At 51.0% G+C, this 24,779-nt stretch overlaps 1 protein-coding gene across 1 annotated transcript in view; it reads left to right on the plus strand.

The window, feature by feature from the left end:
- Positions 1 to 24,779, plus strand: part of LOC144767997 (alpha-2-macroglobulin-like) — a 190,053-nt gene that overhangs the window by 10,730 nt on the left and 154,544 nt on the right. Inside the window, exon 2 of the mRNA XM_078651388.1 lies at positions 22,664 to 22,847. Coding sequence (XP_078507514.1) covers positions 22,664 to 22,847 — 184 coding nt within the window. The remainder of the gene's footprint in view (positions 1 to 22,663; positions 22,848 to 24,779) is intronic.

Here is a 24,779-nt window from a genome sequence, read left to right on the forward strand (position 1 = left end):
CGTGCACTGAGCTGTGTCACATAGAGCCCGTGCACTGAGCTGTGTCACATAGAGCCCGTGCACTGAGCTGTGTCACATAGAGCCCGTGCACTGAGCTGTGTCACATAGATCCCGTGCACCGAGCTGTGTCACATAGATCCCGTGCACCGAGCTGTGTCACATAGAGCCCATGCTGTGAGCTGTGTCACATAGAGCCCATGCTGTGAGCTGTGTCACATAGAGCCCATGCTGTGAGCTGTGTCACATAGAGCTCATGCTGTGAGCTGTGTCACATAGAGCTCATGCTGTGAGCTGTGTCACATATAGCTCGTACAGTGATCTGTGTCACATAGAGCCCGTGCACTGCGCTGTGTCACATAGAGCCCGTGCACTGCGCTGTGTCACATAGAGCCCGTGCACTGAGCTGTGTCACATAGAGCCCGTGCACCGAGCTGTGTCACATAGAGCCCGTGCACCGAGCTGTGTCACATAGAGCCCGTGCACCTAGCTGTGTCACATAGAGCCTGTGCACTGAGCTGGCCCGTGCACCGAGCTGTGTCACATACAGCCCGCGCACTGAGCTGGCCCGTGCACCGAGCTGTGTCACATAGAGCCCGCGCAGTGGGCTGTGTCGCATAGAGCCTGTGCACCGAGCTGTCACATAGAGCCCGTGCACTGCGCTGTGTCACATAGAGCTCATTTACTGAGCTGTGTCACATAGAGCCCGTGCACTGAGCTGTGTCACATAGAGCTCATGCTGTGAGCTGTGTCACATAGAGCCCGTGCACTGAGCTGTGTCACATAGATCCTGTGCACTGACCTGTGTCACATAGATCCTGTGCACTGACCTGTGTCACATAGAGCCCGTGCACTGACCTGTGTCACATAGAGCCCGTGCACTGAACTGTGTCACATAGAGCCTGTGCACTGAACTGTGTCACATAGAGCCCATGCTCTGAGCTGTGTCACATAGAGCCCGTGCTTTGAGTTGTGTCACATAGAGCCTGTGCACTGAGCTGTGTCACATAGAGCCTGTGCACTGAGCTGTGTCACATAGAGCCTGTGCACTGAGCTGTGTCACATAGAGCCTGTGCACTGAGCTGTGTCACATAGAGCCTGTGCACTGAGCTGTGTCACATAGAGCCCGTGCACTGAGCTGTGTCACATAGAGCCCGTGCACTGAGCTGTGTCACATAGAGCCCGTGCACTGAGCTGTGTCACATAGAGCCCGTGCACTGAGCTGTGTCACATAGAGCCCGTGCACTGAGCTGTGTCACATAGAGCCCGTGCACTGAGCTGTGTCACATAGAGCCCGTGCAGAGCCCTGGCACTGAGCTGTGTCACATAGAGCCCGTGCACTGAGCTGTGTCACATAGAGCCCGTGCACTGAGCTGTGTCACATAGAGCCCGTGCGCTGAGCTGTGTCACATAGAGCTCATTTACTGAGCTGTGTTACATAGAGCCCGTGCACCGAGCTGGTCCGTACACCGAGCTGTGTCACATAGAGCCTGTGCACCGAGCTGGTCCATGCACTGAGCTGTGTCACATAGAGATCATGCTGTGAGCTGTGTAAAATAGAGCTCATTTACTGAGCTGTGTTAAATAGAGCTCATGCTGTGAGCTGTGTCACATAGAGCCCGTGCACTGAGCTGTGTCACATAGAGCCCGTGCAATAAGTGGTGGCCCATAGAGCCTCTGCACTGAGCTGTGTCGCATAGAGCTCATTTACTGAGCTGTGTTACATAGAGCCAGTGCAGTGAGCTGTGTTACATAGAGCCAGTGCAGTGAGCTGTGTCACATAGAGCCAGTGCAGTGAGCTGTGTCACATAGAGCCAGTGCAGTGAGCTGTGTCACATAGAGCCAGTGCAGTGAGCTGTGTCACATAGAGCCCGTGCAGTGAGCTGTGTCACATAGAGCCCGTGCACTGAGCTGTGTCACATAGAGCCCGTGCACTGAGCTGTGTCACATAGAGCCCGTGCACCGAGCTGTGTCACATAGAGCCCGTGCACCGAGCTGTGTCACATAGAGCTCATTTACTGAGCTGTGTTACATAGAGCCCGTGCACTGAGCTGTGTCACATAGATCCTGTGCACTGACCTGTGTCGCATAGATCCTGTGCACTGACCTGTCACATAGAGCCCGTGCACTGAGCTGTGTCACATAGAGCCCGTGCACTGAGCTGTGTCACATAGAGCCCGTGCACTGAGCTGTGTCACATAGAGCCCGTGCACTGAGCTGTGTCACATAGAGCCCGTGCACCGAGCTGTGTCACATAGAGCCCGTGCACCGAGCTGTGTCACATAGAGCCCGTGCACCGAGCTGTGTCACATAGAGCCCGTGCACCGAGCTGTGTCACATAGAGCCCGTGCACCGAGCTGTGTCACATAGAGCCCGTGCACCGAGCTGTGTCCAATAGAGCCCGTGCACCGAGCTGTGTCCAATAGAGCCCGTGCACCGAGCTGTGTCCAATAGAGCCCGTGCACCGAGCTGTGTCCAATAGAGCCCGTGCACCGAGCTGTGTCCAATAGAGCCCGTGCACCGAGCTGTGTCCAATAGAGCCCGTGCACCGAGCTGTGTCCAATAGAGCCCGTGCACCGAGCTGTGTCCAATAGAGCCCGTGCACCGAGCTGTGTCCAATAGAGCCCGTGCACCGAGCTGTGTCCAATAGAGCCCGTGCACCGAGCTGTGTCACATAGAGCCCGTGCACCGAGCTGTGTCACATAGAGCCCGTGCACTGAGCTGTGTCACATAGAGCTCATTTACTGAGCTGTGTCACATAGAGCCCGTGCACTGAGCTGTGTCACATAGAGCTCATTTACTGAGCTGTGTCACATAGAGCCCGTGCACTGAGCTGTGTCACATAGAGCTCATTTACTGAGCTGTGTCACATAGAGCCCGTGCACTGAGCTGTGTCACATAGAGCTCATGCTGTGAGCTGTGTCACATAGAGCCCGTGCACTGAGCTGTGTCACATAGAGCCCGTGCACTGAGCTGTGTCACATAGATCCTGTGCACTGACCTGTGTCACATAGATCCTGTGTCACATAGAGCCCGTGCACTGACCTGTGTCACATAGAGCCCGTGCACTGACCTGTGTCACATAGAGCCCGTGCACTGAGCTGTGTCACATAGAGCCCGTGCACTGAGCTGTGTCACATAGAGCCCGTGCACTGAGCTGTGTCACATAGAGCCCGTGCACTGAACTGTGTCACATAGAGCCCGTGCACTGAACTGTGTCACATAGAGCCCGTGCTCTGAGCTGTGTCACATAGAGCCCGTGCTCTGAGCTGTGTCACATAGAGCCCGTGCACTGAGCTGTGACACACAGAGCCCGTGCTTTGAGTTGTGTCACATAGAGCCTGTGCACTGAGCTGTGTCACATAGAGCCTGTGCACTGAGCTGTGTCACATAGAGCCTGTGCACTGAGCTGTGTCACATAGAGCCTGTGCACTGAGCTGTGTCACATAGAGCCTGTGCACTGAGCTGTGTCACATAGAGCCCGTGCACTGAGCTGTGTCACATAGAGCCCGTGCACTGAGCTGTGTCACATAGAGCCCGTGCACTGAGCTGTGTCACATAGAGCCCGTGCACTGAGCTGTGTCACATAGAGCCCGTGCACTGAGCTGTGTCACATAGAGCCCGTGCAGAGCCCTGGCACTGAGCTGTGTCACATAGAGCCCGTGCACTGAGCTGTGTCACATAGAGCCCGTGCACTGAGCTGTGTCACATAGAGCCCGTGCGCTGAGCTGTGTCACATAGAGCTCATTTACTGAGCTGTGTTACATAGAGCCCGTGCACCGAGCTGGTCCGTACACCGAGCTGTGTCACATAGAGCCTGTGCACCGAGCTGGTCCATGCACTGAGCTGTGTCACATAGAGATCATGCTGTGAGCTGTGTCAAATAGAGCTCATTTACTGAGCTGTGTTAAATAGAGCTCATGCTGTGAGCTGTGTCACATAGAGCCCGTGCACTGAGCTGTGTCACATAGAGCCCGTGCAATAAGTGGTGGCCCATAGAGCCTCTGCACTGAGCTGTGTCGCATAGAGCTCATTTACTGAGCTGTGTTACATAGAGCCAGTGCAGTGAGCTGTGTCACATAGAGCCAGTGCAGTGAGCTGTGTCACATAGAGCCAGTGCAGTGAGCTGTGTCACATAGAGCCAGTGCAGTGAGCTGTGTCACATAGAGCCCGTGCACTGAGCTGTGTCACATAGAGCCAGTGCACTGAGCTGTGTCACATAGAGCCCGTGCACTGAGCTGTGTCACATAGAGCCCGTGCACTGAGCTGTGTCACATAGAGCCCGTGCATTGAGCTGTGTCACATAGAGCCCGTGCACCTAGCTGTGTCACATAGAGCCCGTGCACCGAGCTGTGTCACATAGAGCTCATTTACTGAGCTGTGTTACATAGAGCCCGTGCACTGAGCTGTGTCACATAGATCCTGTGCACTGACCTGTGTCACATAGATCCTGTGCACTGACCTGTGTCACATAGAGCCCGTGCACTGACCTGTGTCACATAGAGCCCGTGCACTGAGCTGTGTCACATAGAGCCCGTGCACCGAGCTGTGTCACATAGAGCCCGTGCACCGAGCTGTGTCACATAGAGCCCGTGCACCGAGCTGTGTCCAATAGAGCCCGTGCACCGAGCTGTGTCCAATAGAGCCCGTGCACCGAGCTGTGTCCAATAGAGCCCGTGCACCGAGCTGTGTCCAATAGAGCCCGTGCACCGAGCTGTGTCCAATAGAGCCCGTGCACCGAGCTGTGTCCAATAGAGCCCGTGCACCGAGCTGTGTCCAATAGAGCCCGTGCACCGAGCTGTGTCCAATAGAGCCCGTGCACCGAGCTGTGTCCAATAGAGCCCGTGCACCGAGCTGTGTCCAATAGAGCCCGTGCACCGAGCTGTGTCACATAGAGCCCGTGCACCGAGCTGTGTCACATAGAGCCCGTGCACCGAGCTGTGTCACATATAGCTCGTGCACTGAGCTGTGTCACATAGAGCCCGTGCAATAAGTGGTGGCCCATAGAGCCTCTGCACTGAGCTGTGTCACATAGAGCTCATTTACTGAGCTGTGTCCAATAGAGCCCGTGCACTGAGCTGTGTCATAGAGCCCGTGCACTGAGCTGTGTCATAGAGCCCGTGCACTGAGCTGTGTCACATAGAGCCCGTGCACTGCGCTGTGTCACATAGAGCCCGTGCACTGCCCTGTGTCACATAGAGCTCATTTACTGAGCTGTGTCACATAGAGCCCGTGCACTGAGCTGTGTCACATAGAGCTCATGCTGTGAGCTGTGTCACATATACCCCGTGCACTGAGCTGTGTCACATAGAGCCTGTGCACTGAGCTGGCCCGTGCACCGAGCTGTGTCACATACAGCCCGCGCACTGAGCTGGCCCGTGCACCGAGCTGTGTCACATAGAGCCCGCGCAGTGGGCTGTGTCGCATAGAGCCTGTGCACCGAGCTGTCACATAGAGCCCGTGCACTGCGCTGTGTCACATAGAGCTCATTTACTGAGCTGTGTCACATAGAGCCCGTGCACTGAGCTGTGTCACATAGAGCTCATGCTGTGAGCTGTGTCACATAGAGCCCGTGCACTGAGCTGTGTCACATAGATCCTGTGCACTGAGCTGTGTCACATAGAGCCCGTGCACTGAGCTGTGTCACATAGAGCCCGTGCACTGAGCTGTGTCACATAGAGCCCGTGCACTGAGCTGTGTCACATAGAGCCCGTGCACTGAGCTGTGTCACATAGAGCCCGTGCACTGAGCTGTGTCACATAGAGCCCGTGCACTGAGCTGTGTCACATAGAGCCCTGGCACTGAGCTGTGTCACATAGAGCCCGTGCACTGAGCTGTGTCACATAGAGCCCGTGCACTGAGCTGTGTCACATAGAGCCCGTGCGCTGAGCTGTGTCACATAGAGCCCGTGCACTGAGCTGTGTCACATAGAGCCCGTGCACTGAGCTGTGTCACATAGAGCCCGTGCGCTGAGCTGTGTCACATAGAGCTCATTTACTGAGCTGTGTTACATAGAGCCCGTGCACCGAGCTGGTCCGTACACCGAGCTGTGTCACATAGAGCCTGTGCACCGAGCTGGTCCATGCACTGAGCTGTGTCACATAGAGCTCATGCTGTGAGCTGTGTCACATAGAGCCCGTGCACTGAGCTGTGTCACATAGAGCCCGTGCAATAAGTGGTGGCCCATAGAGCCTCTGCACTGAGCTGTGTCACATAGAGCTCATTTACTGAGCTGTGTTACATAGAGCCAGTGCAGTGAGCTGTGTTACATAGAGCCTGTGCAGTGAGCTGTGTCACATAGAGCCAGTGCAGTGAGCTGTGTCACATAGAGCCAGTGCACTGAGCTGTGACACACAGAGCCCGTGCTTTGAGTTGTGTCACATAGAGCCTGTGCACTGAGCTGTGTCACATAGAGCCCGTGCACTGAGCTGTGTCACATAGAGCCCTGGCACTGAGCTGTGTCACATAGAGCCCGTGCACTGAGCTGTGTCACATAGAGCCCGCGCACTGAGCTGTGTCACATAGAGCCCGCGCACCGAGCTGTGTCACATAGAGCCCGCGCACCGAGCTGTGTCACATAGAGCCCGCGCACCGAGCTGTGTCACATAGAGCCCGCGCACCGAGCTGTGTCACATAGAGCCCGCGCACCGAGCTGTGTCACATAGAGCCCGCGCACCGAGCTGTGTCACATAGAGCCCGCGCACCGAGCTGTGTCACATAGAGCCCGTGCACCGAGCTGTGTCACATAGAGCCCGTGCACCGAGCTGTGTCACATAGAGCCCGTGCACCGAACTGTGTCACATAGAGCCCGTGCACCGAACTGTGTCACATAGAGCCTGTGCACTGAGCTGTGCACTGAACTGTGTCACATAGAGCCCGTGCACTGAACTGTGTCACATAGAGCTCATTTAGTGAGCTGTGTTACATAGAGCCCGTGCACTGAGTGGTCCCTGCTCTACCCAAAGGAATGGGTATGTTGTCTCCTCCAACCACCAGGGTTCAGTGATGGATCTAAGAAAGATGTGTAGCTGGTCTGTAAAACATGATCAGCTGCCCAAAATAAAGTCACCATCATGGGTAAAAGGCACCCAGAGTCCAAAAGGGCCACTAACCTCCACCATGTACAGGAGATGGTCTTTGTCACATAACCACAAGTGATAGATAGTGTGGTTCCTTGTAACAGACATTTACTGGAGATGAGGTGTCACACAGCATTACTTATGCACCTGGGATAGTAAGGCAAACCACACTACAGAAATGCAGTTCATAAAAGGAAAGCACAGCATCACATATTCAAGGTTTAGTGAAGAAAACAGCATCCAGTATTTATCCCACAACTGATGAGAACATCCCCTGGCATCCTGCCAGGTCAGTGGAGGCGATGACCTCTGCTGCACTGGAGGACACTGCCCTCCAGGTTTATAGATTAGACTACCCTGTGGGGATATCTGTGCTAGGCCTGGGCGGTAAATTCCGTTCCATTTGCTGAATTTGGGTAATTTCGCCTTCCGTGGAGAACGCGAAATTGCCCAAAATTTTGCGTTCCGCAACTTCGCTAAATGTTTTGCTTGTTTGAGTTCTCAAAATGCGTGTTCGCTAGATATTTCCCCCCGAGCACGCAAATAGCAATTGCGAACAGTAAAAAAGCATCGCGAACAAGCAATTCCGCGTGTTTGCAGAATTTCTGCGTGTTGAGATTTGCGCAACATGATTACGCAAATTCTGCCTATCCCTAATCTGTGCATTCAGTGCCGAAGCCCCTGCGGCTCCATGGAAGTCACCCTCTGCTCAGTTGGTGCCATGCTGGATGGATCTGCTCTTGCTGAACAAAGTAACAATGGTCTTGACTAGGGGATGGGCGTGACTCGAAGTTTTACCCTGCGGAATTTCTCAGTTACGTTAAAACTTAGCGAGATTCAGCGGAGATTCGCCCACCCCTAATTCAGATACAACAGGGGCCATATTACAGAAGTGCCTCCAGGGCGCAACAGGCATTTGCGCTGCTTTGCCCACCCCAGCAGAACTTGGTATTACAGAAGGGTCCGCAGACGCTTGTGCATCCCCTTCTGTATTACCGATAGGGCTGGGGCCAGAGCCGGACTGGGAACCACAACCGGGGGGGGGGGGGGGGTCATTGGAGGTGTCGCCAAGCAGTTTGCCAGGTCGGTTTTTGCCCGATTTTTGGTACTGGCCCCACCAGTGCGGCGCACCGGGGGATTGCCCGGTGCCTGCTATGGCCAGTCCGGCCCTGGCTGGGGCAAAAAAAGCACCTGCGCTATCATCAGAGGGCGTTCCCTCATTTGCTTGTGTGATGTATTGCAGTGGCAAAGAAGCTGTCAGGAGGCACAATGAGCCACCTAAAAGGTGGCACGCTGTCAGTGCGCCTCAAAGCAGCTGCTCCAGTTTTTCACATGAATGCGCTGACCCCAGGCAATGGCAAATTTGCAGCTGCCCTAGGGGCAGCATTTTTATCCTAATACCACTCATATTCCTTTGTGCCAGGTGCATCTTTTAAAAGGTGTGCTCGGTACAAACAAGGGAAATGCGTCCTATACCTTATATGGCTCCTGGAGTCATCCAGTGCATTATGCGCAGTTTAAGGGGCTTGCTTTCTGTGTGGCAAAGGCTTTACATACGAATGGTGAAAAACTAAAGTCATAAATATCCACCATATAGTTTCTCTCCATTCGACTGTTTTGAGACTCACGGTGGTTCGCACTCGCCCTCTGATGCCACTGTGCTCTGGCGCCTCTACGCATTGTTTACCTCTTTAGTCCATCAGGTGCTGTCCAATGTGAATGCTTTGTTTGAGACTCTTGACACACTGGGACTTTTTCACCCTGCTCATGTGTTCCATTTTATGATTTCCCTACCCCAGACTCCCACATCTTGCATATTAATTAAATAAATGACTGTTTATTACCCCACCCTATATATGGCAAGAAACTGCCTTTGTGATGTGGTGGATTGGCTGTTAAGTTAAAGTTTCACCCAGTATGGTGGACTGGGACGGCAGCACTGTGTGTTTGGTAATGCTGGGCAGTAACCGTTCTATTGCGAATGCCAACTCCGCCGACCTCAAAACGATTCCTATGTGTTTTAGGAAGAAACCAAGGGCCATATTATCAAGCATGTGCAATAATTGGAGCCCATGTTAGATGTCCTTCACCTCTAACACGAGCTTCGATTGGAATTTCATAGAGCATATTATCAAGCCCATTATCGCCACTTTAGCAGCAGTTTCCTGCCGATTAAGTGGCGATAATTTTATCGCCCAGGCTTGATGATATGCCCCCAAATCTGGGATTGCCCTTGTCTTTTTAAAAGCACCTTTCCTCATTGCCCCTCCATGAGGGTACACATGGAAGACCTCTCTTCAACCTCCCAGTCTGGCCTTCCTCTCCTATCTCACATCACCTGCCCACACAGGACCGCCAGCCTCCGCCCACCTGACCGCAGGTTTGGCCAAGGCCACTGTGAAGCAACATTTGCTTTGGCTGAGAGTGAAGGACGTGGATTTTGCATGAGCGGAGGACTCTTTGCACTTCCCGTGGGACGAACTCCTGCTGGAATTCTAGTCATAGTCCAAACACAAGCGGGGGGTTATGGACTGTGGGACGGTAGTAAGGAGGGGGAGTGGGAGGTGAGACTAAGTTTTTGAGAATTAGGAACTTGGGGGATTATATTATCTACAAAGTGGCGAAGATAGGCATAGCCGTCTTGGCTAAACGCCTCTCTTCGCCACTTCGGAAATGCTAGGCTGCACCATATTACCAAGGATATTCTGCAGCCTAGCGTTTCCCCCTGCGATGGCGATACGTTTTACAACTGATCGCCAGCACAGGCACCCTTGCACCAGAGTGCAAGGGTGTCTGCGAGCAGGGAAGGTTTGTTTATGTACAGGAAGGAATTCCTTCCTGCACATAAACCAACCTTAAATGCCATTTTGTAACTTACATGCGTGCTGCTTCATGCAGCACACAAGTAAGTTACAAATTGGCATTTTTAAAAAGAGGTTTGTTTATGTACAGGAAGGAACACCCTCCTGTACATAAAGAAACCTTGGCATTTTGCTCTTTCCATGTGTGCAGCACACACGGATAAAGCAAAAACAAGGAGAAATAAAGCATTTCTCCTTGTTTCGCCACTTTAAGACCAGAGGGCATATTCACAAGGAGCTATCGCCAAATTAACTGCACTTTATTACAGCCAAAGTCGTTATAAATTTACCTTCCCATTCACAAGCTGGTGCTAACAGCCCACAGCACCAGTTTTCCCGCGATAGCAGCAGCAAAAAACATCACCACAGAGACCCCCCGCAACTATCGCTAATGAGATGCACAGTAGGCGTTCCAGTGCCAAAAGCAGTGAAAAAACCACACCTCAACATTCACAACGACCAGACAGATCAGCAATACGAACACAAACCAGGCGATAAGGCGTGTTAGCAGCAGGAATTTTACACCTGCTCCGACCTGGTGTAAAGTCGGACCACAGGCTGCACCACAATAGGAAGCCCAACCCAGGGCGTCATCGGAAGGGCAACAAATGCCATGGAGCCACACATCATGCAGCCCGGACGCCCAAGAGGCCCACAACACCCACCCAGCACCCCAAACCACCATAGAGGCACCGCAGACAAAGAAACACACCAAGCTGCTGGCTCTGCTGCACCAACACAGCAGACAACCAACATCCCGCCCCACACCAAGCTGCTGGCTCTGCTGCACCTGTTGGCCCCCGGCATACCCCAACCAACATACACCAGAGTCGGCGGAGTCTCACAGCCAGCCACATCAAAGTCCCCCACACCTGCCCTGGACATCACCATCACCCTGGCACCCCAGGCCCCATACGGCCAACACAATGTGCAGGATCTGCTGGAGACCAAGCAAGGACCATGCACCATAGCCGGATGCACGTACGTGTTGGAGGCAATCCACTGCACACATGTCCCACCTGTGCCCCCTGGTGACAGTCACAATCACCGTAACAGGAAGCAAACGTCGCACATTAATGTGCAAGCAACCTCACAACGCTGTGGGACCTTTACAAATGTAGCCTCCAAATACCAATGTGCATGATCCCTTCACCCTCTGACAGTCCATCAACAACCAGCACTCCCGGGATGTCACCAAGGCAAATGCAAAGCCCCTTGGCAAGTTCCCAGTTAACACCCCACTCATCTCAACTCCACAACCATGCAATCCACAATGTCCCAAATTCACAACCAACATGCACCACAACATGCCCACCCACCAGACACAATAGAACAACTTACAATGGTAACCTGGGCAAGCCGTGAACATGACCATTCAACGGCATGGCACCTCAGCCACACAATAGACTAATGTGGGGAGAGGTGGCGACCCGGCATGTGTGAAGGATGCAGTAGAACTATGATTGGGAAAGTACACCATGCCAAGAGTGGAAGCAAAGTGCTGGACAGACCGCAATATGCAGAACACACCCATAACCACGGCAACATACACCTCTGGTGTATGGAGTGTAGTGGACAGTGGATGCAACCATGTCACCCCAGCCAGTAGGGTTCCTTGCGGAAATGTTGCCTGTTACGCCTCCCGTAAGCATCAGCAGAGTGGGATGGGCTGATGTAAGCCAGGCCAGCGTTAGGGTGTGAATAAAAAGCACGTAGCCCTGGCCGTGGTCCTCTTCCAGAAACCCCAACGTCTCTGCCAGGGCGTCACCTATCACCCCGCCACAAGGCCCACGCCATCCTCGACAGCAACGTTGCCTGAGATACTGTGTGCCTGCCGTACCCCGGTCCGCTGGACCATGAGCCCGTCAGGTCGATCTGCACGGCCGGGCCACACTGATCAGCATCTGACACCAGCGTGTGTCAAGGAGGGCCCACCACTTGCCAGTGTAAGCTCCAATCCTGAGGCCCGCAACCCGTCCAGCCTTCCAGACCACCGCTGTCCCCCCGACGCTGGCCCACATTACTCCTTTCTCATTTACATATTCTACCGGTGTCCTCTGCGGCCCAGTGGGTCCCATATGTGAAACTGTGTCCTGGCTCCTGAATGGCAGTGATTCCAAATCCGGGCCAGCGGTCACAGCTCCAGACCCCTCCAATTAGTGAGGCATAGTTCCATATGGGCATCTTGAGACCCGTGCTGCCACCAACCCTGTCCAATGCCATCCGGTGAGCCATGCTGCCACAAACCCTGTCCAACGGCATCTGGCGAGCAGTGCTGACACAAACCCTGTCCATTGCCAGCCGGCGACACATGGGTGAGGGACCAGGACTACCCTGTGGACCAGTAGATTTCACATCCAACACCTAGTCGGGAATCACGAATGGCTGACTCCACACCAGTGGTCGCACGGAAAGGAGTAAGAGGACAATGCGGCTCAGTCCAGGTGAAAGTCGTGTCAGTCACGGAGGTGACCGAACACGTGGTGCCACTGAACCTGAACTGCGCAGGCCGGTGGGGCCACCAACCTATGCCGGCAATACTCTGTGAATGGCCTGTGCTGACCGCTGGCTCCAGCCTACACTGCTCTCAGCCGAGGCTGTGCACAAGTAGGTCACAGATTTGGAACTGAACATAGAGTATGCAAAGGCAGATTACACATCCTTGCATGCAAGGAGAGGCCTAAGAGGATGTCGCCTTGCATCTTGGCGGAGAGAAAAGGATCATCGTTACAGAGGGGTTTGTACACTACCCACAACTGCCCTGGTGTCACTAGAGCTGTGCTTCGCGAGCCAAAGCCATGCGGCTGTGGGCCACTGCTGACCACTGCCTATGGCCTACACTGCGGTCCAGTAGGTCAGTCATAATTCACCAATAGCGCAGTTCATATCAGTGTAGCGGCATCATCGCAGACTGCATCCCCACTCAGTCCCGCTGTTACTAAGTCTGTTCCCCGACAATCATGGACACTCTCTGGTTGAACAGTGGTGGTGTCTGAGCCTATGGACTAGGGAGCAGTTTTCACCCCCATGTAGCTGATACGGAATTGGTGGTGGCAACAGGCTGTCGCATTCCACTCCTCCATTTGCTGCTTCTGGATAAAATCAAACCTTTCGGAGTCTTGCCCTGGAGGACACCTTCCACTGTCTTGTGAAACACTCTGAAACATACACCTCGGACAATGATGGCTACCCGATCAGGTCGCATGGCCCATCTTACTGCACCGCAATTCACCGTCCCGTGGCTGGGTGCCTGTGCTGGCCGCAGTGCATCCGGGGCCACTAACTCTGTGCTGTACCCCTTCTCCGGAGACATAGGCTGGCCCCTAAGGTGTAGACCTTGGGGTCATCAACGCCTTGATTCTGTGGCTTTGCGCTGTACGAAGCCTCCAGGCCCAAATGCGCCCCTCCAGGGCTTACACACCAAAGCAAGTCCAGACCAGCCTGGACGACGCATCACCGCAGGAGGCAAACTCCACCACTGCAAGGACCACCTCCAAACGCCATCTGCCAGAGTTGAAGCGGTGGTCCTGACAGACTTCAAGTTTGCTCAGGCCTGTCGTGGATGCCATCATCAGCCTGATTCCCTGCTCAGCACTCCAGGTGCCAGTGACTCAGTGCATAGCAAGCCATTGTCTGTTGCTGATTGTGTTATGTGCCGTGGAGCGGTCGCGCAGGTATGCCACCTCAAACAGTGTGGGGGCCCTGACGTTGATGGTGAAGATGATGCAGGTCTCACATACCCCTCTGCATTAGGAATGTATAGAAGGGACACAATCCAAGACTTTTTCTGCACATGAGCGCGCTCATCTCTAGTGTCCACAGCCCAGTGCACTGCAACTCATGGACACTTCTGTTTGCATGTTGGCTGTCCTCTGGACTTTATCCGGCTCACCCCATTTTGCTCAGCAGTTGACTCTGTATTGCATGTGTTTTCTGTTTCTGTTGCACTGGTGTCCAATGTCCAAGTGATTGCCAAGTCCAGACATTCCGTGCGAGTTGGCTTGCACTCGCCCCACACACATCCACGACAGGCGTCACTGTAAATGTGGCCCTGCCAGTAAAGGGACCAGGCGCATGTGCCTGTAGCCAGTTCAACATGATCTCTGTGTGTGTCCCTGTGGACTTGTAGTGTGCATGTGAGCCCTGGGCCCTAGAACTTTACATTGTGCTGTGTGCATCGGATGCAGACGTGTCACCGGAGGCAGCAGGTTGGGGCTTGGACATGTAGCTTTGTGGTCACCCACTCAATTCAGGAGGGGAGTGGCCAGGGCCGTCGTATGCAGAGCCAACATGGATGTGTGACTGCTATTTGCGCTCCCCTGGGTGTGGTTCTGTGCAGTGAATGTGCCTCTGCATGTGTCTCTATGGCAGTGTGGGTCTCCTTAGTGGGGTGTGGGTGGGCCCTGAAGGGTGATAAACCCCTACGTGTGTCCTGTTCGCATTCCATGGGTTCGGCTCCCACCCACACCTGTTGGGCCACCTCCTTTTGGCGTGCTGACACATGCCACTGGGGTGCGATGTGTGGGTGGGTGAAGTGTTGTGAGCCAGCTGTGCTTGCGGGTGCTTCCTGCTATGTGGTCTGTTGCAGGCTCGGTGTTCTCCTCGGAGTAGCTTGGCTGTCCGGGTCCTGGTGGGGGGGGGGGGTTTAAGTGGGATATCCATGTGCTGCTGTAGGGCGGCGGTGTCGATGGTGTGGTGGTCCTCTCCTGCATCCCTGATGTGTTGTATTATGTGCTCTGCTGCAGGTGTTGTGTGCCCCTCTGCGATGTGAAGGGGAGGTGCATGTTGCCTTTGTGTTGACATATATGTTGGCGCATTTTGCTAGTTTGCGTGCAGACTGTATGGCAGTGTACATTGTAATTGTTTGGGGGTGATGGTTTCTTCTGCGGGTAAGTGTACATTTTGACTACATGATGAATGTGAAATCGTACACGTACATTTCAGTTTCATTGTGACCGGCTGTGTCAGCTGTTGTGGGCATATTTTGGTGCATGTGCGGAGCCACTTGTATATTCTGTTCTGCAGTGTCTGATAAGCGCCTAGTTCCATGTTGTCGTCAATGATCAGGTTATGTGTTTTCTTCAGTGTGCCAAGGGTATCTGAGACATGATTCTGGGTGTTTGTGGGTGCGTAGTGTGCTATGCCTTGTTCATGTATGCCACTGTGCCCATCTTCCCCCGTTCCCCTAGGCCCTGTTCGTTGCACTCCCTGTTGGTGTTGTCAGGTCCGCTCGAGCAGTGTCTGTACTCCTTGCACCATCTCCACACTGATGATTGTGGGCTGGGTTTCCTCCAGCTTCTCCTGTGGCGCTGGACTGCCACCTCCTGTTGTCGTTGCTGCCTTCCTGTTGGCAGCGGGTTGGTACCTGGTTTAGGTTGTCACGTCATGCCGTCGCCTATTGGCCTCCTGGATTGGCCTCCTCGGCACTCTGACTGCATTCCAGGGGGTTAACTTGTGGGTCAGTTGCTGGTAGTGTCCTGTCACCTCTGTGATGCTGGTCTTGTTTTCCTGCGGTCTGCACCCCGTCTTCCTCTCCCTCTTCTCCTTGTCCTTCTCCGACCCCATTGTTCCTTGCTGGTATTCTGTGGGGGTTTTGGGGTTCGGGTTGGCCTCTGCGCTGGGTCAGGGTGCATCCATGTTGCTACCTGCTTTGGCTTGTTTATGGTGTATTTGTCCTGGGGTTTTTATGGTGTATTGTCCCACCAGACGCATGGGATTTGCAGGTCTGTGGCTGGTTTTCGCTTCTTTTTGTACAGCGGTTGGCCTCATTGCATGTTTTTTTGTGTTCGCTTATCGCATTTTTGCAGCGTGGCGTTGATTTGCACTTGGACATTTGTCGCGTTATCTGGTGTCTAAAGCATGCTACCGCCTTGTGAATTCCACGTTAACACTGGGTTATTTTCCCGCAATAGGCTGCGATGTTGAAAGTTGCATTACGCTACTCTTGCAGTAGTTATCACACGTTCTTGTGAATATACCCCTAGGATTTTTTTGTTCTTAAGTTCGGTGCTGCCACCTATTATCGCCAAGCTTGATAATAGGTGGCAGCGTCAAAGTGAATGGGTGTTGCGTTGGAATGCTCACTGCAACTCCCACTTCACGCCCCCTTTCACGATAAGTTTATCGTGAAAGGGGCCCTATTTCCAAGGCCGCATTAAGCCAATTACCGTGGCTTTAAGCTCCGTTAATTGCCTTAATGCTACCTTGATAATAGGGCGATGCGAATATCGCCGCGTTATCGGCAGAAACGTGCTGATACCGCAGTGATAAAGGGCTTGATAATATGCCCCACAGTGTGGCATTAGGCTTCACACAAAGTATTTCCAGCTAAATGAATGAACTACCCAGTGAGGACATTTGTTGACAAGCTCTTAGGGCTGACGCGAGGTCACTCACAAGTCTCTTGAAATACTTAATTCACCCCAATCCATATTCGGCTTTCAACGTAAGCCAGCTTGACACAGCTGTTTTTCGTCCACATGTCTTCATTCTTAGACTCCTAGATGGCTTCTTTAGTAGTAAAGGGGTGGGTTGTTGGCCCTCAAGGCAGCCCAAAAGTTGGATCCCTTCCTGGTTTTGTCACAGTGGTAGTGTACAAGCATCAGCATTGCCTGAACTCAAAAGAAATGATAATACACTTCGTCACTGTCTGTAATAAGAAAACGTAATTTATTTAATTATGTATTTGATTATGTGGCACCACAACATACACTTGCAAGTTGAACTCCCCCAGATGGATACCCAAGACCAGGAAGATTAGATTAGAAAGAAGGGGGGTGGAGATGGGACAGGAGAAGGATGGGGCAAGGCTTGGGAAGCTCAACTGGATGTCTTCCTCATACATTAAACTCACACATCTATCATTGTGAGGTAGAAAAGAGGAGTATTATTGAGTTATGCAATACTATCAACTAACATTCACACTGATCCACATGGCATGCACGCAAGATCTTCATGATGGTCCGCTGAAGGGGGACCCACCAGTTTTATCTCTGTATCGCTCGCCCCTTGTGTGACCCCACTCTAAAGATAACTATCAAAGATGCCACTGCTCGCAAAAATCAGAATTATGATTTTGGGAAAAACACAATTGTTTTTAAATGTACATCAGCAAATCATATTAGTTGACTACATTGTGTATTACTGAGAAGAAGGAAATGTGCAGATTTGTGCTTGATGGCCCATCACCTGGTTGATGGGTCGTCTTGGGCTGGATGGGAGGGAGGACCCGACACTTGCACCTGAAAGGATTATGCCTTTCCCACACAAAGAGCTGCATACCCTCTGTAGTGAGTCTGGAGCCAGGGCAGGAAGGGGAGGGACCTGGCACAGTTTAAAGCTTATCTCTAAAGTCTCCCTCACTTCAAGACACAACTGGGTATAAGTAGTGGACCTCCGACACCACCAACTGAGTACACTTCTGGACCTATGACTACTCTGCCGGGAATAATAACTGCTCTGCTCTTGCCTTGCTGAGCTGCCCTGCTGCCTGCTATTCCCCTGACTGGATGACTAGGACTGGATCTGCACCACTAGAACCCAGTGTGACTTCAAAGGATTGCTGGCTTGCCTCCTAATGCCTTAGTCAGGGACACAAAAGACTTCGACCCCTATGATTTCAACCCTTGAGCTCATCTGCTTGTACGTTTGTCCTGCCAAGTGGTGCCGTCCGGTCCTGATCCCTTGGAAGTGGACCTAGGATTTGTTCAAGATAGCAGAATTGACGCATTGTCGCGTATTACAGGAAGCAGATTGGTGCATCGCACCCGGAACTGCCACATCGCATGTTAACCACCTCTCCGGAACCAATGCATCGCCGCCACTGCCTGAACTAGATTGATGCATCGCCTCTACTCATGGAGAAACCCAATGCATAACATTCGGAACTGCCGCACTTTGCAACCGTTGCTTCACTCAGAGACCTGACGCATTGCCGCGGTTGTGTGGAGAAATCTGGTGCAACACCTCAACTGTGTGGAGATCATCGATGCATTTCTTGCTACGACAAAGGATTAAGGTACTTTTGCACCGTGGGCCCTGCATGGGTCCTACACTGCATCGCGGGTAGCCTGAACTTTTGACTTTGTTCCAGTCCAGCGCGACCAACTTACTCTTTGAGCGCTATTTGCTTCTATGCGCTATTCTTGCATTTGATCTTTAAAAATTCATACCTCAACTTCTACTGGATGGAGTTTGATTGTTTTGGTCTTGTTTTATTTATAAAATCATAATCTATTTTGCTAACCTTTTTGTGGTGTTTTCACTGTGTCACTGGTTTAAGTGTTGCACACATACTTTACACATTGCCTCTTAAATTAAGCCTGACTGCTCTGTGCCAAGCTCCGGGAGGCTGAGCACAGGATCATTTAGGGTGTGTTGTGACTTAGCCTGGCTAGGATTGATGTCCCTACTTGGACAGGGTGCGTACCTCTGCCAACTATAGACCCAATTTCTAACATATATATATTGATATTACCTGCACAATGGAAGGTGAAATAAGTAATATAGTGAAAGTGCCATGCTACCTGGCAGAGAATGCCTATGGTCTGGGTCTTGTCCAGGCTTGAGAACTGCAGACGGTAGGAGGTCAACCAATGGGTTGTTGTAGGTGTTCAAAACTTTAATGCAAATCTGGCTTTAATAAAAGAACTAGCTTACCCGTCGCGCGTTGCTGCAATCTCAGAAGAAAGGAAAGTCAAGGAAACTTGTTATGATAACATTCAATTTACATTGTGTCACTTTTATTGAAACTTATTCATTTTAATATTGAAAACATTTCAAAGTGTCGTTCTAATTCTATTTATTTATTTGAATGCTTGTGGATACATAAATGGAAAAATCCAGTATTCAAAAGATTATGAGGGCCCTGGGGGGGCCGATATTTAAAAACATTTTATGCCAGAAACCTTTGCGGGAGTGTACTCAACAACTTCCCAAAGTTTCATGGCGATCGGATGAATGGTGTAGTAATGCATATGCCAGAAACCCTCGCGGGAGTGTACTCAACAACTTCCCAAAGTTTCCTGGCGATCGGATGAATGGTGTAGTAATGCATATGCCAGAAACGTTCGCGGGAGTGTACTTAACAACTTCCCAAAGTTTCATGGCGATTGGATGAATGGTGTAGTAATGCATAAATGACAAAGAGACAGACAGACATACATTCGTTTTTATATATATATAGATTAGTTTGGATTTACACTGATACTTAGGCCCCCATTAGGATGGCGGGCGGATCGCCCCCGCCAGGCCGGCGGTAGCCACCGCCGGCCTGGCGGGGGCGATCCGCCCGGCATCCTAGCCGGAATGAGCCTCGCCCATGTTAGTATGGCGGGGGGGTCCGCGGCGGACGGAAAAAAGGTCTGGCGCTTTTCCGCCCCGGTCGCCTTGCGACTTGGGCGGAAAAGGGTTAATATGGTGGTGGTGGTGTCTATCAGACACCGCCAACCATATTACAATGGACTTTTTCAGATGCCCCGCCACGGAAAGGCATGCAGAGTCTGCCTTGGGGGCCCGATGCGGGCCCCCATGAACTCCGGGTGGTTGGGGGGTGCACATGGGGGGGTACCAGTTCCATGCACAGCATGGCAGGCACCGCGCGGTGCCTGCCATGCTGTGCATGGAAGTGCACAGCATGCCTTCCTGCCATTGTGGCGAGCGGTGCTGAGTGCACCGCCCGCCACAATGGTAGGAATGCAGGATACGTCCGCCACTGTGGTGGGCGCATCCTAATGCTAGCCACGGGACCCCCGCCCTTATGGCGGGCAGTCCCTTTCCCCGGTAGGGTGACGGGCGGATAAAGTCTGCCCGTCATCCTAATGACCCCCTTAGTAGCCCATTAAAGAACACCAATACTTATATTAATTGCAGACGTGCTTAATTTGTGCTGGCGGTTGCAGTTAAGGCGTACCAGTACTCAATTTTGGGGACTATACTTACTTTTCCTCATCAGACTTTGATCCAGAGCAAGAAAGAGAAATCCACAAACAGAGGAATGGAGGAAGAAGAGAGAGACAAACACTGAGAAAGGGTGAAAGCAAGGATGAAAGGAACCAGAATGAGCAAAATAAAGTCTGTATGCTGGGGGGTAAAAAGAGGCATCATGTGAAATCCAAACTACACATCTGTGGTATTCGGTGATCCCTACATTTGTCAGCTCCAACTACAGGCTTCTGATGAAAACTTTGGACACTGTCACTTACTATTTTATAGATTACTAGCAGCCCGTCCCGTCGATGTCCGGGTATGAAATAGAATGTGTTTAATGTGTGTATTTGGCAAGGGCAATTTATTTTAAAATCTCGCGGTAGACAACATTTTTTGTTTCATTAGAATAGAGACGGAGAAGGCCCAGCTGCACCCCTAGTTGATGTTAGCAGGCGCGTGTAATTGGTGTAGTCATCCGCCGCCTGAGCCCGGCTACAGCCCTGGTTAATGTTAGCAGGCGCGTGCAATGTCGTTGAATGAGAGAGTTATCGGCCGCGGGTAAATCCGTTTAATGAGAGAGTTGAGTGACAGCGAGTAGGAGAGGCTGCAGTAATTGTCCCCGCAGTCCCCGATTGAGGCCCAGATGCAGGCCTGTTTGATGTTAGCAGGCGCGTTTTCCCCCGCTTGAGGCCCAGCTACAGCCCTGGTTGATGTTATCAGGCGCGTGTAATTAGTGTACTGATCCGCCGCCTGAGCCCGGCTAGAGCCCTGGTGGATGGTAGCAGGCGCGTGTAATTTCGTTGAATGAGAGAGTTCAGTAACAGCACGCAGGAGAGGCTGCAGTAACGTTACTTACCAGGCCTCCAGGTGAACACTTTTGTCACGCCCCCAGCCACGGCCACAGCAGACGATCTTCAGATTAATGTACGACCAACATGGCATGAAGGGCGGAACGTAGCACACGCCCCCAGCGTTTCTCATGCCCCCACCGTGCCCCTTGATGCGGCGCAATTGCGTTCACATGGCATGAAGGCCGGACACCCGCCCCCAGCGTTTCTCACGCCCCCAGCGTGCCCCTTGATGCTGCACAGCAACGTAATTGGCACTTGTATGTACGACTCACATGGCATGAAGGACGGACACACGCGCCCAGCATTTGTCACGCCCCCAGCGTTTGTCATGCCCCCAGCACACGCCCACAGCCCACGATGTGATGGCCGTACCACACGCCCCCAGCGTTAGTCACGCCCCCAGCCCACGCCCACAGCACAACGCAGACACGCCCACAAGGGACTACTTTGCTGGCACGGTTCTTTTACCTTTTAAATGTATAGAGGAGTTGGCCTAATGGCTAAGGCGCTCGACCTCGGACCTGGGGATCTGGGTTCGAGTCTTGGTAACGACGGCAAACATCCTGTGATTCTGGGCAAATCACTTAATCTCCCGTGCCTAACAAAAATTAATGTGTGTCCTCATGTAACGTAACTGGTGCTATGTAAAGCGCTCTGATACCTGATTCAGTTCGGGTCAAGTTCACGCTATAAAAATCTGCAAAAAAAAAATATATATATGGTGGCCGTCTGCATAGCCTATGTCCTTCTGCTGCAACTGCCCTTTCCAATGCTGTATTGGGTGTTGTGATCGGTGCTGTGGTTACTGAGATTACCCGCCTCAAAGGTTTGGGCTCTCTCTTTATTATATTAGTATGGATGAACTAAGTTGAAGCTTACTTTATTCACTTTTTCTTCTCAAAGGTCAAGTATTCAGATTGCTTGGATCACGGGAAGTCAGTCACTGTGAGAGTGCACACTGGTTTGTGGATTCAGCTACCAGGCAACACCAAAATAGCTTGTAGACTGATATGACTAAAATGACTTTTAGAAGAAATTGTTATTTCCAAATTCAAAGATCAGTGGTTGGACACATTTCGAGGGTAAATGGAAGCACTTGGCCGGCTCCCATAAAGTTAGAAGTTAGGAAGGTGTGAGACACAAAATCACCTACTTGTCCTTTAGCACATAATATATGGTATATCCCACCTCAGGGCACAGAGTATCGCACACGAACAAGGCTGGCCTGGAGGCCCCGGAGTTAATATCCATTAAAACATAAGAGCACCCTAGTAGGATGGAGTCCACTCCAACAACAAGGCTTTGCCAAACTATCAATCTTTGCTTCAGCTAACATTTTCATTCCAATATTTGTTCTAAGTGCTGTAACATGACCGATGTTACTATTATCCAATTTGATGGAAATCAGTTTAGTAGTCTCCTCAGTGTGGGGTGGAGGCTCTATGCTCCAGTGGCCCCCTCCGCACAGAACACTGACTGGGTATAGGACCAAAGTGGTAGGTGTTGGGTTGTGGGGGAGCCTTCATGCACTTTGAAGGGGGGCCCCCTCAAGTTTACTTACACTACTGACTCAGTTTATTGACCATGGAGTTGTGAAAAGCTTAGAAGGCTTTGGCAGGTTTCAGCCTCATTACCTGCAGCTCATGGCAGTGATCGATTAACTAATTCAGTTAACTTGGCAAGTGTAGTTATGGTTCTCATATCTGTTGTTTTGAAGGAAAACACACACACACACTAATTTGCATTTATCTGAAGCACATACGTAATAAAAACTAACAAATAGTAATAGGTGTAGTGCATTATTATGCAAATATTATTTGTAATAGCAAGATACTGCTACTCCTACTATTAATGGTAACATTATTATGGATAACACTTATGGATAACACTTATTATCATATTGTTATTGATGACCATTCTCATGTTGCCTCTGTGGCATCCCCTTCAGGCATTACATGCTGCTGGTCCCCACCGTGCTCCATGGCACGCACACGGAGAGGGCGTGTGTGGTCCTCACGCACTTGAACGAGACGCTCAGGCTGAGCATCACTCTGGAGCAGCCGACGCAGAACGTCAGCCTTGTTCATGACTTTGTGGTGGAGAAGGACTTGGACCACTGCTGGGATCTGAAGGTACGTTTGAGCCAGCGGGGCACGTGGGAGCTCCTTGTCGTAGACTAGAGTGGAGCACAAATGTTGGGTTTGTCCCTTACAATCCATATGCCTTGACCCCTGGTTTGGCCTTGAATCTGGGATTAAAAGCGCTTCATTAAGAGGTGCCCATGCAATGATGTACGTCACATTAAATGACATGTCACAGATGATAAGCACGGCCCCACCGCTCCTATCTAAAGAAACCTGAGAGTTGTACTAGTTCATCGATCCACTCATCAGACCGCACCCTCTTACTTAGACCATCTTTTCCGGGTTGCTGCCCTCAAGCACTTTGAACTAAACCTCTTTCCAGGAATTTCTCACCTGCCTCCACCTGATCCACAGTCCTCAGAGTCTTCTGCCTCTTCAGCCTCCTCATGAGGACTCTTCATGCTGGATGAAGGTCCTTCAGTCTGCAGCCAGTGCCACATGTTACACCATCCTAAATAACCACACCTATCCTTCCATGTTCAGTGGTATTCCAGCCCTCAAAGTGAATCCTCACCATGTGGACCCAGATCCCCCTCCTGGTCAGCTGCTTCTCATCCTTCTCCATTCTGCCAGCCTCTTTTTCATCATCTCTGGTCTGTTAGGCAACAGGGTCCCATAAAGGATATAATTTAGTAACGCCATCACCTCTTTAAATATGTCACCGTGCCTCACATGGGATGCAAAAACCCAAACGCTCTCTATGTGCGTTCCTGTTAGCTTAATCCATGGTGTTTGGCTTGAATTCCCACCTCTAGACATGTCTCAGAAGTAGGGGTATCTGTTCCCTCGGTCTTGTGGAACACCCACCTGCTCCAAAGCCCCCTCTCCTGTTCCATTCAGTGCACACCCAATCCATGCAGTAGATATATGATCTCTCAATGAATAAAGCTCAGGTGCTGGTCTCCCATCCCTTATGTCTAATAACCTTGATAACCAAAGACACTGAGTGGATGCAGCAATGAACGGCCAGAGGTGTCATCATGGTGAACAAAATGCTGTGCCAAGAAAAGGCCTATTAGGAGACATAATGCAGCACAATCTGCCAGTGTATTATTACTTCATTTTGTAATTTCAACATCTATTAATATTATCTGGACAAAGATGCACCTCGTTAGTGCCTGTTTATTACCTACATGGAGCAAACAGAAACCTAAAAGTCCTGAGATAACATTTATAAAGGGTCTGCCATTGCCACATTGTGGTGTTTTCTTTGGTTAACTTTTGAACCACTTGAGCTAGAAAGAAATGCCTCTTTGCTATAGGAGATCAAACACCCAAACAATCAAAACAACAACAGCATAAATCTAAGGGGCCAAACCAAAAACTACATTTTGTAGAGCGAGAAATGTTACGACTGCTCATATACTACAAAATGCAACTCAATAACCCTCGACCAGAGATTACTACCTCTCCTATCTTCAGTGCAGAGACCATGGCTACTGTGAATGAGAGTGCCAGGCTTGTAAGCCTAGGCTTTAGTAGTAAATATGGAAGGGACAAATGGAAAATGCTTACTACAAAATGGGAGAGGTTTGGGGAGACATAAGAAGGTGTTTAGGGAGGGAGAGGCAACTACAAACACACACCCGCAAAAGAGCAATATGATTAATATTTACAAAATTCACAGTTGCAAAATCTATGTATTTATATACACACACATATATGTATACATCCATATATATGTAAATATATAGAGACACAGAAAGAAAGATATTAGAACTAGAACAATTTAAATAAAATGCCACAGCACATTAACTCATTTAAATGTGCATTAAATAATTAATTAAAATATATACACATTTAGTTTAATGAGTTACTGCAACATTTTATTTTAATAGTTCTGTGTTTGCAATATATATTTATATTGTTTGACAGGTATATTTGATATTAAAATATTTTCTATATTTTTTAGGCATAATA

This window comes from Lissotriton helveticus, chromosome 7, assembly GCF_964261635.1.
Source record: "Lissotriton helveticus chromosome 7, aLisHel1.1, whole genome shotgun sequence".
In the NCBI taxonomy this organism is placed as follows: Eukaryota; Metazoa; Chordata; class Amphibia; order Caudata; family Salamandridae; genus Lissotriton; species Lissotriton helveticus.